General features: G+C 43.0%; 1 protein-coding gene and 1 long non-coding RNA gene across 2 annotated transcripts; both read right to left on the reverse strand.

The window, feature by feature from the left end:
- Positions 1 to 205: 205 nt before the first annotated feature.
- On the reverse strand, positions 206 to 1,447 carry bhlhe22 (basic helix-loop-helix family, member e22). The gene has a single exon (XM_040044137.1). It carries the CDS (start codon positions 1,127 to 1,129, stop codon positions 323 to 325), a length of 807 nt encoding a protein of 268 aa, XP_039900071.1. The 5' UTR covers positions 1,130 to 1,447; the 3' UTR covers positions 206 to 322.
- Positions 1,448 to 7,638: 6,191 nt separating this feature from the next.
- Positions 7,639 to 10,284, reverse strand: LOC120741326. Its single transcript, XR_005697602.1, has 2 exons — positions 10,028 to 10,284; positions 7,639 to 7,927 (listed from the first exon to the last, which is right to left on the reverse strand). It is a non-coding gene; the product is annotated as an uncharacterized LOC120741326 (long non-coding RNA).
- Positions 10,285 to 13,569: the final 3,285 nt, after the last annotated feature.

The following is a 13,569-nucleotide window of genomic DNA, read 5'->3' on the forward strand; positions in this document are numbered from 1 at the left end:
GCAAGTGATCAACAACTCACTCAAATCAACACTTGCAGCCATTCTCACAGGCCCTACTGTACGTCTGTTTGGTCTTCACTGTCATTCATACCAGCACTTTAAGGATGATTTATATTCACAATCAAGTAATGTTTGAACAAAAAAAAAGCGCGTTTTAATGCATTTAGTAAATATCATAAAAGTATTCGTCGCCATTACTTTTTCTTTTTTTTTTTCCTTTTTTGTCTCTAGCCTACTGACTTCACTGGTTTTCCTCTCCAAAAGTGTCCTTAAAAGTGGGTTCTTCTTTCTCGTGTGCTTCTCGGAGTCTTTGTCAGGCGCGTTAAGGCTTGTCAGTGCACTGTTTGCAGAGGCTGGAAGAGGCATTGTTGAACAGGGCACATTTATCGGGGCAGGAGGACCCGGCCACTCCGGTGGGGAAGGGGTATCCACCCGGTTGGTCGTACGCGCCCAAGCCGGGAGCTGCGAGGGCAGTGGTGGCCGGTATGGAAGCGGCAGAAATGGCTTGGCCCTGGTTGAGATACATCACTAGCCTCCTCATCTCTTCCAGCGCCTGTGACTGCATGAGGATGTAGTTTTTGGCGAGCAGCAAAGTGGCAATTTTGGAGAGTTTCCGCACTGACGGGCTGTGCGCGTAGGGGATGACCGCTCTGAGCTCATCCAGTGCGTCGTTCAGATCGTGCATCCGTCGTCTTTCTCTGGCATTGATGTTTAGCCTCAGTATTTTCTGCTCTTTGGTTTTCTTACCTCCTTCAGCTTTCCCTGCGCTCACCGTCCGCCCATCGCTGAGGAGGACCATGTCACACCTGCCGTCGCTGTCATCGTCGGGACTCTGCTCACCTCCGCTGCTCTCCGCTGCCGAGGTCCTGTTGGCGCTCTCTCCGTACTTTACGCACAAAGATCCCGTCGGCAGACCCAGCGTCCCCCCTCTGCCTCCTGCCAGTCCTCCCGGTTGAATCGGGTCTGGCTCGGCCTGGTCAAAGCAGCTGATTGGTGACTGGCGGTCTCTGGCTGGTAGTTCGATGCCGGCCGACGATCTGAAAGGGTCCATTTTTTTAGTGGACACGGCGCTCAGAGTTTTGTGAAAAATGTCCCCTGCGCCGACGTTCAAGTTCATCCTCCTGTCCATAGCCTCGTGGATTCCGCGTCGTTGCAGGCTATGGTCTCTTCGGGAAACTCTTGACGCACGTCTCAGAGTTTCTTCCTCTGTTTGTCCTTCACGAGTTTAGTTGTGTGTCAGTGGTGAAGTTGCAGGCTCGCTCCACTTGTCAGCTGAGGTGTAGAGACAAGGAGGAGCCTCACGTAATAAGAGCCACTCTCTCCTGCCTCTCTCCCTTTCTGTGTCTGATTCACCTTCACCGGATCTCCACGATAACCCTGGTTACGCACAAGACGCTTTGGTCCTTTTTACATCATTATCTCGAGGCGGGTTATTAAAAAGGATTCGCCTATTGGGATACAGACACCCTCTCCCCCTGGCACTCACCACCCAATCACGTTAACGTTTTAATTATTGGTATTTAAAGGATGGCAAACAAAGCAGCATGCGCTCTGTCTCTCTTCTGTAATACGCTTTGGGTTCAAGATCTTTATAGCGTGTTTGCAAAGATCCCCCCGATCATAAAATAGCCCGCTTCACTGATTTGGTTACGAGACATCAGTTTGTGTCCTTTTCAAGAGTCGCAAATTAACCAACGTCTATAATCTTAAAGCTGTTTTAGCTCAGAGAGGAGATAATTTCGCTGATTTCTTACTGCTTTATTCAAATGAAAAGATATTGGCATAGTGTTTTAATTCATTAATTTTTGTTGCTTTTTCGATTGTTCGCCCACTTAAGTTTAATTTTATCATAATAAGGCAGAAGATGCAGCAGGTATTCATCAGACCATCTAAGATTGAAACGTTATCTTTTTTTGTTGTTTTAAATTTTCAGGCTTTACTGTAAAGCAAATGTACTCCAGAACAACACGAACCTTTTCATTTCACTGTTGTAGCGTTTATCTCACGTTGTGTCAGATTTCCCATGATAGATCTGCGGGCTTGCCGAGCTTTACCTGTGCTCATACTGCCATCTTGTGGATGGTATAGTGCAGTACAACCATACTGGAAAGTCAAACGTCATAGGTTTTATTCAGATGGAGCCCACGACCCCCTTTAGCATTTAAATCACGTGATTTCTTGCTTTAAAAATCCTGATTTTTAACATTTGTTAAAAATCAGTATTTTCTGTATTTTCTGTATTTCAAGACTTCAGATTGTAGTGCAGGGTTAAGGTTTTATAGTGGTGAAATAATGAGATAAAGAACGTTCCTTTCAAGCACCGAAGCAACCAAAATAAATTATGGGCTTGATTATAAACACTCAAAAGAAACAAGGAGATGCACACTGTTAAAGGAACATACTAGATATAACTTTTAAACTTTTAAAAAGGTGCTTCAATGTTTGTTTGTTTTTTTCCTGCAAGTGAAGATTAATTGTTTACCATTTAGAAACAATTTATACTATAAGATGTCTGTAATCTGTTAATAGTTGCTAGGCAATATTACTTCTGATTGGGCCTGAGACTTATGTTTAGAGAGAATAACTGATCCTGTGAACCTTTGTCAACATGTTTGGAAGATATTAACTGACTCTGAGGAAGGGTCTAATCAAAGTCACTGCTTTGCATGACTTCCAGCCCATTGAAAGTTTGATCTTAAATTGCACTTTGGTGAGTAATGTGGTTTAAAAGAGGTAACTGCAGGGTTATGGTGGGCTGGAGCTCAGCGTAGAGCTCCATAGTTTATATCTGAGCTAGGTTTCATTGCAGAGGGCACAGGCCTTAACTCCACAGGTGAAACTTAAGTTCATTGTAGCTCAGAGAAGCTCACAATGCAGCATGCAGCCTTCTCACAGACATTTCAGCTGCTAACAGTAATTTCTGTAATTACTCTCCACAAGAACTCATTCGTAGGCGCTCGTTTCAAAGCCTTAAAGGACACACTCTTCCCCCTTCTTCTATCCAAGTAACCATGGTTATTTACCATGGCATGTCTGCTGCACACATTAAAGGTACCTTTAGCAGTGATTAGAGCTGACCACTGCTTTCAAACCGCAGTGAATGTGCCTTAATTCTTTTCGCCCTCTGGTTTGGTTTCTTGGCAGCTAAATATCAGTGGAAAAGTCTGTTCAGTGAGTCACCCACTGAAGATATTCCAGAAAGTCGTCTTGTTTTGAAATCATGTTTTTCCATTTGTGACATGGAGAGAAATGGAGTCAGAGAGTAGAAAAATTTGAGATATTTTAATGTAAATAGTTGCGATGCCATTCGTCCCTGTTTTATTTCTTAGCTAGTCTTTAAAATCAATTTGCAGTCATGACTTCAAAAACAGTCTGAAAAGCATCTTAGCAAGTTCTGAGTTAACAGATACTGTGTTGACAGTATCTGGTCATATGTAAAATGATTCATTACAAAGTATTATTGATAAATTTACTGGGATTTGTAGCTAGATCCTCAGAGTTAGAAACATTTATAGTAAAAGAATGAAATATCAGTCTCCATGTTTAAAGTAGACTCTAATTTTAATGTTAAGATCTGTTTTGTTCTCTAAAAATGACATCGTTTGGCCTTTGTTATGTTCATATCTTTCATATAAGTACTACTAAATCTCCCTTTAGTTACTGTAAAGAATTATACAAACTGGTAATTAAAGTCAGAATCCTCTCTTTGCAACAGCATCACAAGCGCTGAAATTGTTCCACACGTTCAAGGTCAACGTTTTAGCTCTTTCCTAACATATTTTAATTTGCTTATGTCTCTCTTGGGGGGGAAATAGTTGGGGAGTTATGATCTAAGAAGTGGCAAAGACAGTCACTTTATTCTGAGATGGCAAGAGAACACCTTCATGGCCAATCAGGTCCGGCTAATGAGATAAGATGGGTGAGGACGGTGGCACAGCCATTACAGTCACAGTACGTCAGCACTTTGGTAATGAGGAGACCATGAAGGCAAAACTGTAGAAGAAATGGATTTCTGCTGGGACAAAAGAGAAGTTTAGATGCTGAAAAGTAAAAACAAAAACACATAGACGGATTAAACTGACTCATTTTTCAAGCAGAGTTGTTAAGGAGAAGGGGGAGCCTTTCCAATGTAGTAATTATCATTTTTGCCTTATATTATTGTAAAATATCTTTGAGACTTGGACTGTTTCTCAGACAAAACTGTGCATTTGGAGCTTGTTGTAGGACTGCAACACTTGGAACTATTCCAGACATAAATCCATGTTTTATAATCCAGGTCAGACACATTATTTATAGAAGTATATTTATTTTTTATGTTCTGCCATTGACACACTTTGACTCCATTAAATATAATTTGATTTGTTGCTTTTAAAAACAGACAAACAAACAAATACATTAACAAAATGCTCATAAATGATTTTTTTTTTTTTTTTTTTTGCTTTTATCTCCTGAAATCACGTTTTTCTAAATGCAATTTACCAACACTCATAATATCATCTGTTTTCTCCTCTGTCCTCATTTAAAAAGGTGTATTGGTGACTCTTCATGGAAGCTTCACTGCAGAATGATGCATGTTTTAGAATTTAACACATGCAGCTTGCTTTGGAGCAAGGTTATTATAGTTGACTAAAAACAAAGGTTATTATAGTTAACTAAATATAAACTGAAAACTAAAACTACATGTGTGAAGGAACATTTTAGTTAACTAAACGGTTGCCGTACAGCAAGAAGGTTCTGGTTCGTCTCCACCTTCCACCTTCATGTGTGGAGTTTGCATGTTCTCCCTGTGATTGTATGAGTTCTCTTTGAGTATTTCCCACAGTCCAGTGTGAGTGTGAATGGTTATTTGTCTCTCTGTGTTGCTGCGACATTTCCAGGGTTTACTTTTGTCCTATGGTAACTGGGATGGGATCCCCCACCCACCTGCCCAGCCCACAACCCTGAATTGGATAAGCAAAAGAGAATGGATGGATAGAAAAAAACATGGAGGAAAAATCCTTAGGTTTTTGTTTGTTTGTTTGTTTTGTTTTAGAACAAAACTTGTTTGATGAGGCATTGATCGACATGTTTATTTTTATTTTTTTCACTCTTTTTTTTTATTTTTTTTTAATCTGTGGTGTTTTATCATTTTTTTTAATGTGTTCTTATTTCTTTAAATTGACCCTTGTATTGCTGGAATTCCTGTTTGTTACAAGCCAAACAACACTGATCTATTTCTCCATTATTTCAATAATGGAAGAGCTCGTAGTGCCATTTTCAAGCTTTCCAACCACGCTGAGCTTTTTATGGAAATAATATAAAAAAAAACAAACAAAAAACCCCGATATCATCCCAAAACAAATGTCACTCAAAAGAGAGCCTGTTTAGAAACATGCCTTCAGGGGATCTTTAAGAATTTGCTCTTTACTAAATCTTGTATGTGCTGTTTAACAGCATTTATCAATTCCCACCACAAGAGGGCAGCGGAGTTCTTCTGACGTCCTGAGCAGCCCGTGCAGGAGGAGCTGAAGGCAAAGCAGGAGCATGATGAACATGCTTTATGGCAGCCTCATGGATTTCATTCAACTTTGAAGATTTTGGTTATCAGTAGAAACCAGACTCCAGGGCTGCTGAGTTCAGATATGAAATTTCAATTTTGTAATGTGGTTCTCTGCACTGAGACCCACCAGTGTACAAAATACATGACACGGCAGGCAGACTGCTCTTTTTTAATTCATGAGGCGACCGAGTTGTAGTTTCATTTGTAATGATATTAACCACCCGAGCAGGTGGATGTTAGAGCGGACTTCTTAAACTGTCAGTCCCCCTCCTTAACCACTCAGCTGATTTTAAACACTACAGCAACCGATCATGCGCACTGTGGAATCCGTTGACTGTACTTAGAGATTCAGTTTATGCTTACGCTGATCCAGATATGTTTCTCTGGAAGACTTAAAGGAAATAAACTGATGATTTGGTGAAATGACTTTTATGTGCTCCCCTCCCCATCCTTATATCTACATGAAGCGCACAGACTCATGTCATTAATTAAGATCTGATCATTTTCTGTCGGTGTGTGCAACATGGAGCCAATCATCTGAAGGAAAAACAGAAATGCGTCCAGATAAATAAATAAATACTCTAACATAACTTGAGTCGTACTAAATGAAGCCCCACTGATCTTTAACTGTCCGGAAGAGAGAGTCTCCATTACGGTTTGATATTGCGTGCGGACGCCACCAGGCGACACACTAAGATCGAAGGATGTTATTTCATCCAGCGGAAATGCCACAAGACTCTCACAGTTAGTGGTCTGCATTCATCTGCTTGAGCCAATGATTTTGGTGAAGCACATTTTAAAAATCTGATATTCGTTTAAAGTCCATGCGAGTGTTTAAGCCACACGCTCCACGGTCGTCCTCCTCATTTACATTCCGCAAAGGCATCACGCGTACTTATGGAAATTAATATGCAGATCCAATAAATCATGGTTTATTATCCTTGTCACGCGAGGCTTTATATGGTTTTTGTGGGGGGAGGGGGTTAGAACCTCTTTACTGTGATAATTTTCATTTGTACAAAATATATATTTTTTCCTCTAAGCAAGTTTTAGGGGGAAAATGGGTCGCTGATAAATTCGTGCGACGATGATTTGAAGTAAAAATGTGTGGGGATGTTTTTATGCTATTTTTAGAACCGAATGAGCTCAACGGTAATGCCAGCCGTCACTCCATTTGCAGATTTTCACGAATTTACACACTTAGAATAAATTAATAAGTAAATATATGTACATAAAGAACATTTGAGGTGCCTGCAAAATGCAAGAATGTCGAAATTTCTTCTAACGCAGTTGCTTGCGTTTCTACGTCGAGGAGTCCGGACTGCATTCCTGCACTACAGAGAAGAAGTTGAGCCATTTCCGCTTTTCCACCGGCGGGCAAGTGAAACAAAAGGCTGATCGGTGGCGCGCAGATTTCAGCACCACAGAGGGTGGACAGCGCTCCGGGTAGCCTATGTGAGGATGGACAGCTCCCACCGACACACACACACACACACACACACACACACACACACACACACACACACACACACACTGGAGCAAATATGTTCATATAAAACAAGAGCTTTCAAATATTGTATTTTGTTTATTGTTAAATGCAGGAGGAAAAGAGACGGCACACGAATGACGGCACACGAATTACAGTTTGAAACACAAGAGCAAAAGTTCAGTGTGAGAACGCCACCAGTATAGTTTTAATAACATTATAGGCTATCTATCTTTTTTTTTTTCTTAAAAAAAATAAATCTGCAACTTTAAACTTTTCATTTCTGGGGTGTGCAGATCGGAGAAGATAGGAAGATCATCTCTTGGCATTCACCGCGTGCCTTAATTGTAAGACATTAAATCAAGGTCCGCTGTGAACACGGAGAGACACAACCCGCTCATCTGTGTGTGTTTGCGCGTGTGTGTGTGTCCGTCCACCAGCTGCATCCACTCTACTGTGGGAAAAGGGCAGACACCTCCAAACCTTTGCGTAAAACCTGTTACGACAAATAATAATCAGTCTTTATTTCTGCAGCCTCTGAGGCCTCTGACGTGTAACTAAAGATGTTTTTGGGATGTCAAGTTTGGCCAAAAATGTAAAGAATTTTTTTTTTAATCCAAAGCATCCCGTATGCATCAAAAGAGATCAGATCCTCTCCCGGTGATTGTACAGGCCTACCTTAGTGTGTGTGTGTGTGAGCGGGGGAAAAACATTCAGCTGGAGAAAAAAAAGAGGTTAAGTTACAGGACTTTAACGCAGAACAGCCAGTTTGGAGGCAAAGTGATTATACGTCCCAGACCGCTTTAGCAGCCAAAAATGACTTGATCCGTGTCCGTCGACTGCTTTTTGTCCAAAACCGAGGAAGGCATTAAAAAAAAATCCTCCATTATCCCATAGTGCACCTAAGGAAAAAGAAAACACAAATGCGTCATATTGAATTGCAAATGACAAATTCTCATATTCCACATTGACCTGTTCAGAAACATCACTCGGCGTCCAAAAAAGGAGGAAAAAGGTCCGCGTGCAAAATATTGATTTTCCTATAGCCTCATAACGCCCTCCTCACATCATCTATAGATACACACACGCACACGCACACAAACGCCTGCAGCCTCTCTTTGCGGGTCACAGGTTAAAATTGCCGCAAATCGCAAACCGGGCAGCCGAAGAACCCTGAGAAACTGCCGGTGTCCTGAGCGCATCGGTGCGCACTGTGCGCGCGCGTCCATCCGTGGCAAACTCACCGGGACATCGAGACCGAGCTGAGCCCGGCGCGGGCACCACCTAAATGGGACTGATCTCTCTCCGTCCGGTCTTTTCCTCTGACTTTGGGATTAATGGTGCTCCAGCCAAACAAATGAGGCATCTGCCTTCAGCACAAGAGGATTGGGATGAAAGGGGGGGGGGGGGGTGCTGACGTCACCAGGCAAACAGATGTTCCTCTATATTACCCAGCGTCCTCCTCATCGCTGCCCCGTGTCCTTGAAACTAGGAGGGAAATTGACGACTTCCCAATCCGAGAATTAACGTTTATCGCCGACATGTGTTAATAGTTCTGCTGCTGGTTGGTGTGTGTGTGTGTGTGTGTGTTTGCGTTGGTGCGTGCATGCGGATGTGCGCGTGCTGGCAGAGGAAATGCCAACAATGGTCTAGCAAATTGTGAAGCCCCAAATCTGGCATTGGCTGTGATCAGTTATGCAACATTGCACTATTCAAAAAAAAAAAAAGAAAAGAAGAGAGAACACACGTGTACCTACACTCACACATAGACCCACACTCACGTGGGAATGCGCACACGCACTCCCTGCACACAGTAACGATGGAGAGATGCTTGTGTCATTCTGATCGCGCCGCTTGACGTGAGTTTGACAAGTGCTGCATTTAGCTTCTGGTGATGAGCTGCAGCTGATTTTCACTCCCTCAAAATATTATTATTATTTTTAATCAGTGACGTTCACTAAACTGCAAGGTGCATTATGCGTGCTATGGCCAGATTATATAACGCGCACGCTGAATGTAACGGGAAAGTGGCTCAGACGTGCATAAATGCGAATTCCTCTCCTGTCGAATGCCTCAGCTGAGTGGGAAACTGACAGAGATCCTAGAATCTGTGCAATTCAGCTATAACCCGGTGAAATCTGCAGCGATGCAGACTTCACGGAGCACACGGTGATTTGCATATCTTGTAAACTAGAGCGAAAGCAACTTAAATTCAACCCAAGTCACTGCTGTTTATGAGTAAGAGTCGCATCGGACACCTGCCCACAACTGTGAGCTTGACGGATCTCCTGAGCTCAGCGTTTAAAAAAATAAAAAATTACGGCTCCTGTTTTACAGTTAAAGAGCGCGCGCACACACAAAAAGCACCGTGGAGTGGGAAAGAGAAGGCGCAGGCTCGTAGATTGTAGGCTAATTGCAATGCATCACCCACTCGCTGGAACACAGAGGAGAGGGATACAGAAACAAAGGGAATCGCCATTTTAGACGGAAACGTCCCTATCCCCTGAAAACAGTCCGACTCTCGCGTCAACCCCTGTTTGGAGCTCCATCGCGACTTGTCAGCAAATCACCATATTTCACCAGTTCTTCTCTCTCTCACTCTCTCCCTCTCTCGCCTCCCAGAAGAAAATGACCCCTATTGTCCTCACGCGCCGTGCAACGAACAAACGATGAGGCTCAGATATCCTCCGTCCTCTTCCCCCTTCTGAACGATCATGAAAACATAAAAACAAATCCCGCTCGTTAAGCCTGCTCGGCTTTTTCTAACGTCTTTACTCATCCTTTTTTTAAACTAGTAGTGGATTTTTCCCTGAAGCCCGCAATAACAATGGCAAGTGCAGCGTGCACAGGGACCCGTTATCTGCACGGAGAACGATCGCCATCCGTTTTATTCTCTTAAAACGCACGCGTTACCAACGGCTGGAGCAAAAAGACGCAAATCAGCTCATCAATAATTGCTCAAAGGCTTGATTATAAAGCAAACGCCGGCGGAAAATACTCACCGTGGAAATGGTCCACGCCATATGGTGGATCCCAAGCACACCGTGCGCTCTGCTCGTATTTATCCGTGCCCTGCTGTTTCTTTCACTTCATCTGAGCGTTATTACTTCACCGCAGCTCTAGGCAGTCGCTGTGTATTCCCGGTTTCTCTCGGCGTGTAGCAGCGAACGAGCAAAGACTCCGTGTGGCGAGAAGCTGACGCTACCAATGAGAGCGACGCTGTAGCCTCTGCAAAGCATGGCTGCGCTTTCTCGCTTTTTTTTTTTTCAAAAAGAGGGCAGGTCGCTCTGTGCATTACAATGAGTAAAATCTCTCTCTCTCTCTCTCTCTCTCTCTCTCTCTCTCTCTCTCTCTCTCTCTCCTCTCACATGCCCGCGCACAACACACGTTTATCCATACAAATGCGCGCTCGCTCGTAGACACTCAAATATGCGCGTTCTGGAAGTTCTATATATCCAGTGATTTAAAGCGATCATTTATCTGATTTGCTCATTATTATTATTATTATTATTATTATTATTATTATTATTATACACGTCAGACTGCGTTTCAGTGGGGATTTTAGCAGCACGGGCTTGTTGTAGTTTATGTGGTCTATACGTGGGAATAACTGCTCTATAATCTGGTGAAGCCTGACGGTAGGACTGTGTAGTCTGGTCGCCTTCTTGCCGGCCACAATTAATCATGTTTAACGCCATTTGTCTTGAGAGGTTCATTTCAGTTTCACGCATCAGGCCACCGGTTTTGCAACTCAATTTCTATAGGCTGTTAGTTCAATTGTGTGTTGTCTCTGCATAGATTAAATGAGGAATATTTTAGGGGGGGGGGCTGTTGTCTCTGTAAATAGACCCATAAAACTTGTTTTGCTGTTAACGGCCTGTAAATAAAGTTAAGCGTTTTCTTTACACGCATTTCTTTCTTTCTTGTATTTCTTTCCTTTTCTTACGGCCTCTTCCCTTACCACACGTAACTTCTGACATGCAAAGGCGTAGCTTCCTTTTAGGGAGTCTTGCTTGTGCATTCAAAATTGGAGCAGTAATTGATTGAAGCAAGTGGCAGTCCTGCACTGCTCGTTTGTGTCCCCTTCACTTCCTGCCGTGATTGACTTCCAGGCAAAGATCCAATCGAAACAACGGCCCCACGGATGATGTCATTAGAGTAACCTTGCTAACCCTGTGGCCCAGGCGCAATAATGCCCGCTTTTACCTCCAACTTATTAACGTATATCTGACTCCAGCGTTAAAATCACCCCACAGGTGTTTTTCACGCACTGTTTCTTCGAGTTCTTTCCTTTCTGTCATCTCGTCCTCCTCCGAGCATCCATCCTCTGTCTCACAGTTTCCCTCCGTTACCGTTTCATTGTTTCACTCTGTTACAGTGTTGGCCTTTGACGGCTGCAAGAATCCAGTCAGTGCAATGATGCAACGTTCACCCAAGTTGTGATGCAACTCGGGTGAACATACCACTGAGAGCGTTAACGTTTTGTCAACATTTTTCTTCTTCATTTAAAGCGTTAGAGGAGAAATTCTGTTCGGGCTTGCATCAGGCGACATATAGGGAAGTTTGAAAGCTGCTTTTTCTCTGGCAGAGGGAGGAGGTGGAGGGGTGTAAGGCTATTGTTCTCGCTGAAACAATGGAAGCTGCGGGGCGACATGCAGCGGTGCGCACATGAATGGCAGGGCTCTGGGATGTGTGTGGGTCAGTGGCCCGGGGTCTCCGTCCCAAAGCCCCTTTCCCAGCGCCTCACAATGAACCTGCGCAAGGTCGGGGCTCCTAGGGGTCACAGGCCAACCCCTTTTGTCCCTCACTTCAAAACACATAGCCTAAACATTTATTAATCAAGAGGCAGCCGGTGGGCCTCTCTTTTGAGAAAAAAAAGGGGGTTGAGAGGAAGGGGGGGCGTCAAGGGTGGGAAAGAAGTAGGGAGGAAACAGAAAGAAATAACTTGTGGCTGCAGTTGCAAATTCCATCATTTGGACAGAGGTGGAAGTTTGTAAAAGTTGTGGGCTAATGGTAGGAGTTGGGACTCCGCGCAGAAGGCGGATGGGAACTCACGGACAGCAGGATTTGGACTTCTTATCGAACCGAACCTGTTTGTTTCGCACTTCTACTGGATTTGCGATCAACACGTCCGGATAGGGATTTCTGTCGCACACCGACACGTTGTTCTGGACTCGAGAAGAACAAAAGAGAGTACAACAGAAATATAAACCGATCTGCGTGAAGTAAGGGAGTCGCATAATCGCCGTGACTGGCGTTCTTTAACGTCAAAACACAGAGAAACTGCCGCATCGAAACGCCCTTTGCGTGCGCAGCGTTCTGCACACGGAGCCTATGGGAACAAGTGCCAGAACAACAACAACAACAAAACTAGATGTAAGGCGACATCGAAATGCGGTCTCTGCTGTGCGTCTTCGATCGAGGCTGCTGTATAAGCCGACAAAAAAATCTGAAGCAGGCCTTCCCCTGCAGCATGGCCACATCAACCGTACTTGTGTGAGAATGTCCTGACAACCACATTCATTTTACTCAAGATCAAACTATATGTGACCCTATGGAGTAAAATTAGTTAATTAACTAATTTAAAAAAAACAACAAGATATTAATTTCATTTCAAACCTGTGTGGCACGCGTGAGCATTAAAAGCTCCCAAATAAGCGTCGGTGTTGTTGGTCTTTTATTTTTGGCAGTCAGTGAAACGAATTGGAAGTCAGGTCGAAACGCGAACGTGCTGTCTGTAGGAAAGTGTGTGCAGGGTCGCTGTGAGCTATGTGCTCTGCAGTAGTAAACGTTGTAGTTGCATCAGTTTTAACCAAACTGAGATGCCTTGGTAACCGTTGCCTTTCTATCAGTCTCCCCTCCCTTTTAATTTTTTTTTTTTTTTGCATCATGCATCAGGCCTTACCCCAACATCACACAGCCTGCACGGTGGGGCTCATTTTGTGCTACAGTTTACTCCATAAAATCTATGCAGACTTGGTTTAATATGCTTATAATTTTTGTCTTATTTTTTTAGCATATTAGTTCTAGTAAAAAAAAATGTTATAACACAATAGTTAAACTGTAGTTAATATTTTATTTTATATATTTTTTGGTGGGGATATTATTATCCATGCTTTGATTTTGCTGATCAATGCCAAGTTATTTTTAAACCCAAGTTCAAATTTGTTGCATATTTTTATGTGTTAAAATGTGTGGCAGTATCATTCACTTAACAGATTCTGATGTATTTCCAAATGGCTTTTGTAATTTCTCAAAATTGATATTAAATCAAGTTAGGAGCAATCACCGCTGTCCTCAATGATCTTGTGAGGAAGCAGGGAGGAAAAAAAGGTATTTATTTTGGTTTTCTGGCTTAAATTAAAAGATGCTCCATCTGTGATGGTACATCAGCAACATAGGCAGGTAAACATACCTGCAGTACCACATAAGAAAGAGGGGGCATACTGTGCATTTCCACAATGTGAGTGGAAATATGGAGAATATTTAGCAGTGGTAGTGAGACATTGTGCGCCTTGGGTAGTGACAATTTCTTGCTGTTACT

Source organism: Simochromis diagramma, unplaced genomic scaffold, assembly GCF_900408965.1.
Source record: "Simochromis diagramma unplaced genomic scaffold, fSimDia1.1 OVJJ01000602.1, whole genome shotgun sequence".
In the NCBI taxonomy this organism is placed as follows: domain Eukaryota; kingdom Metazoa; phylum Chordata; class Actinopteri; order Cichliformes; family Cichlidae; genus Simochromis; species Simochromis diagramma.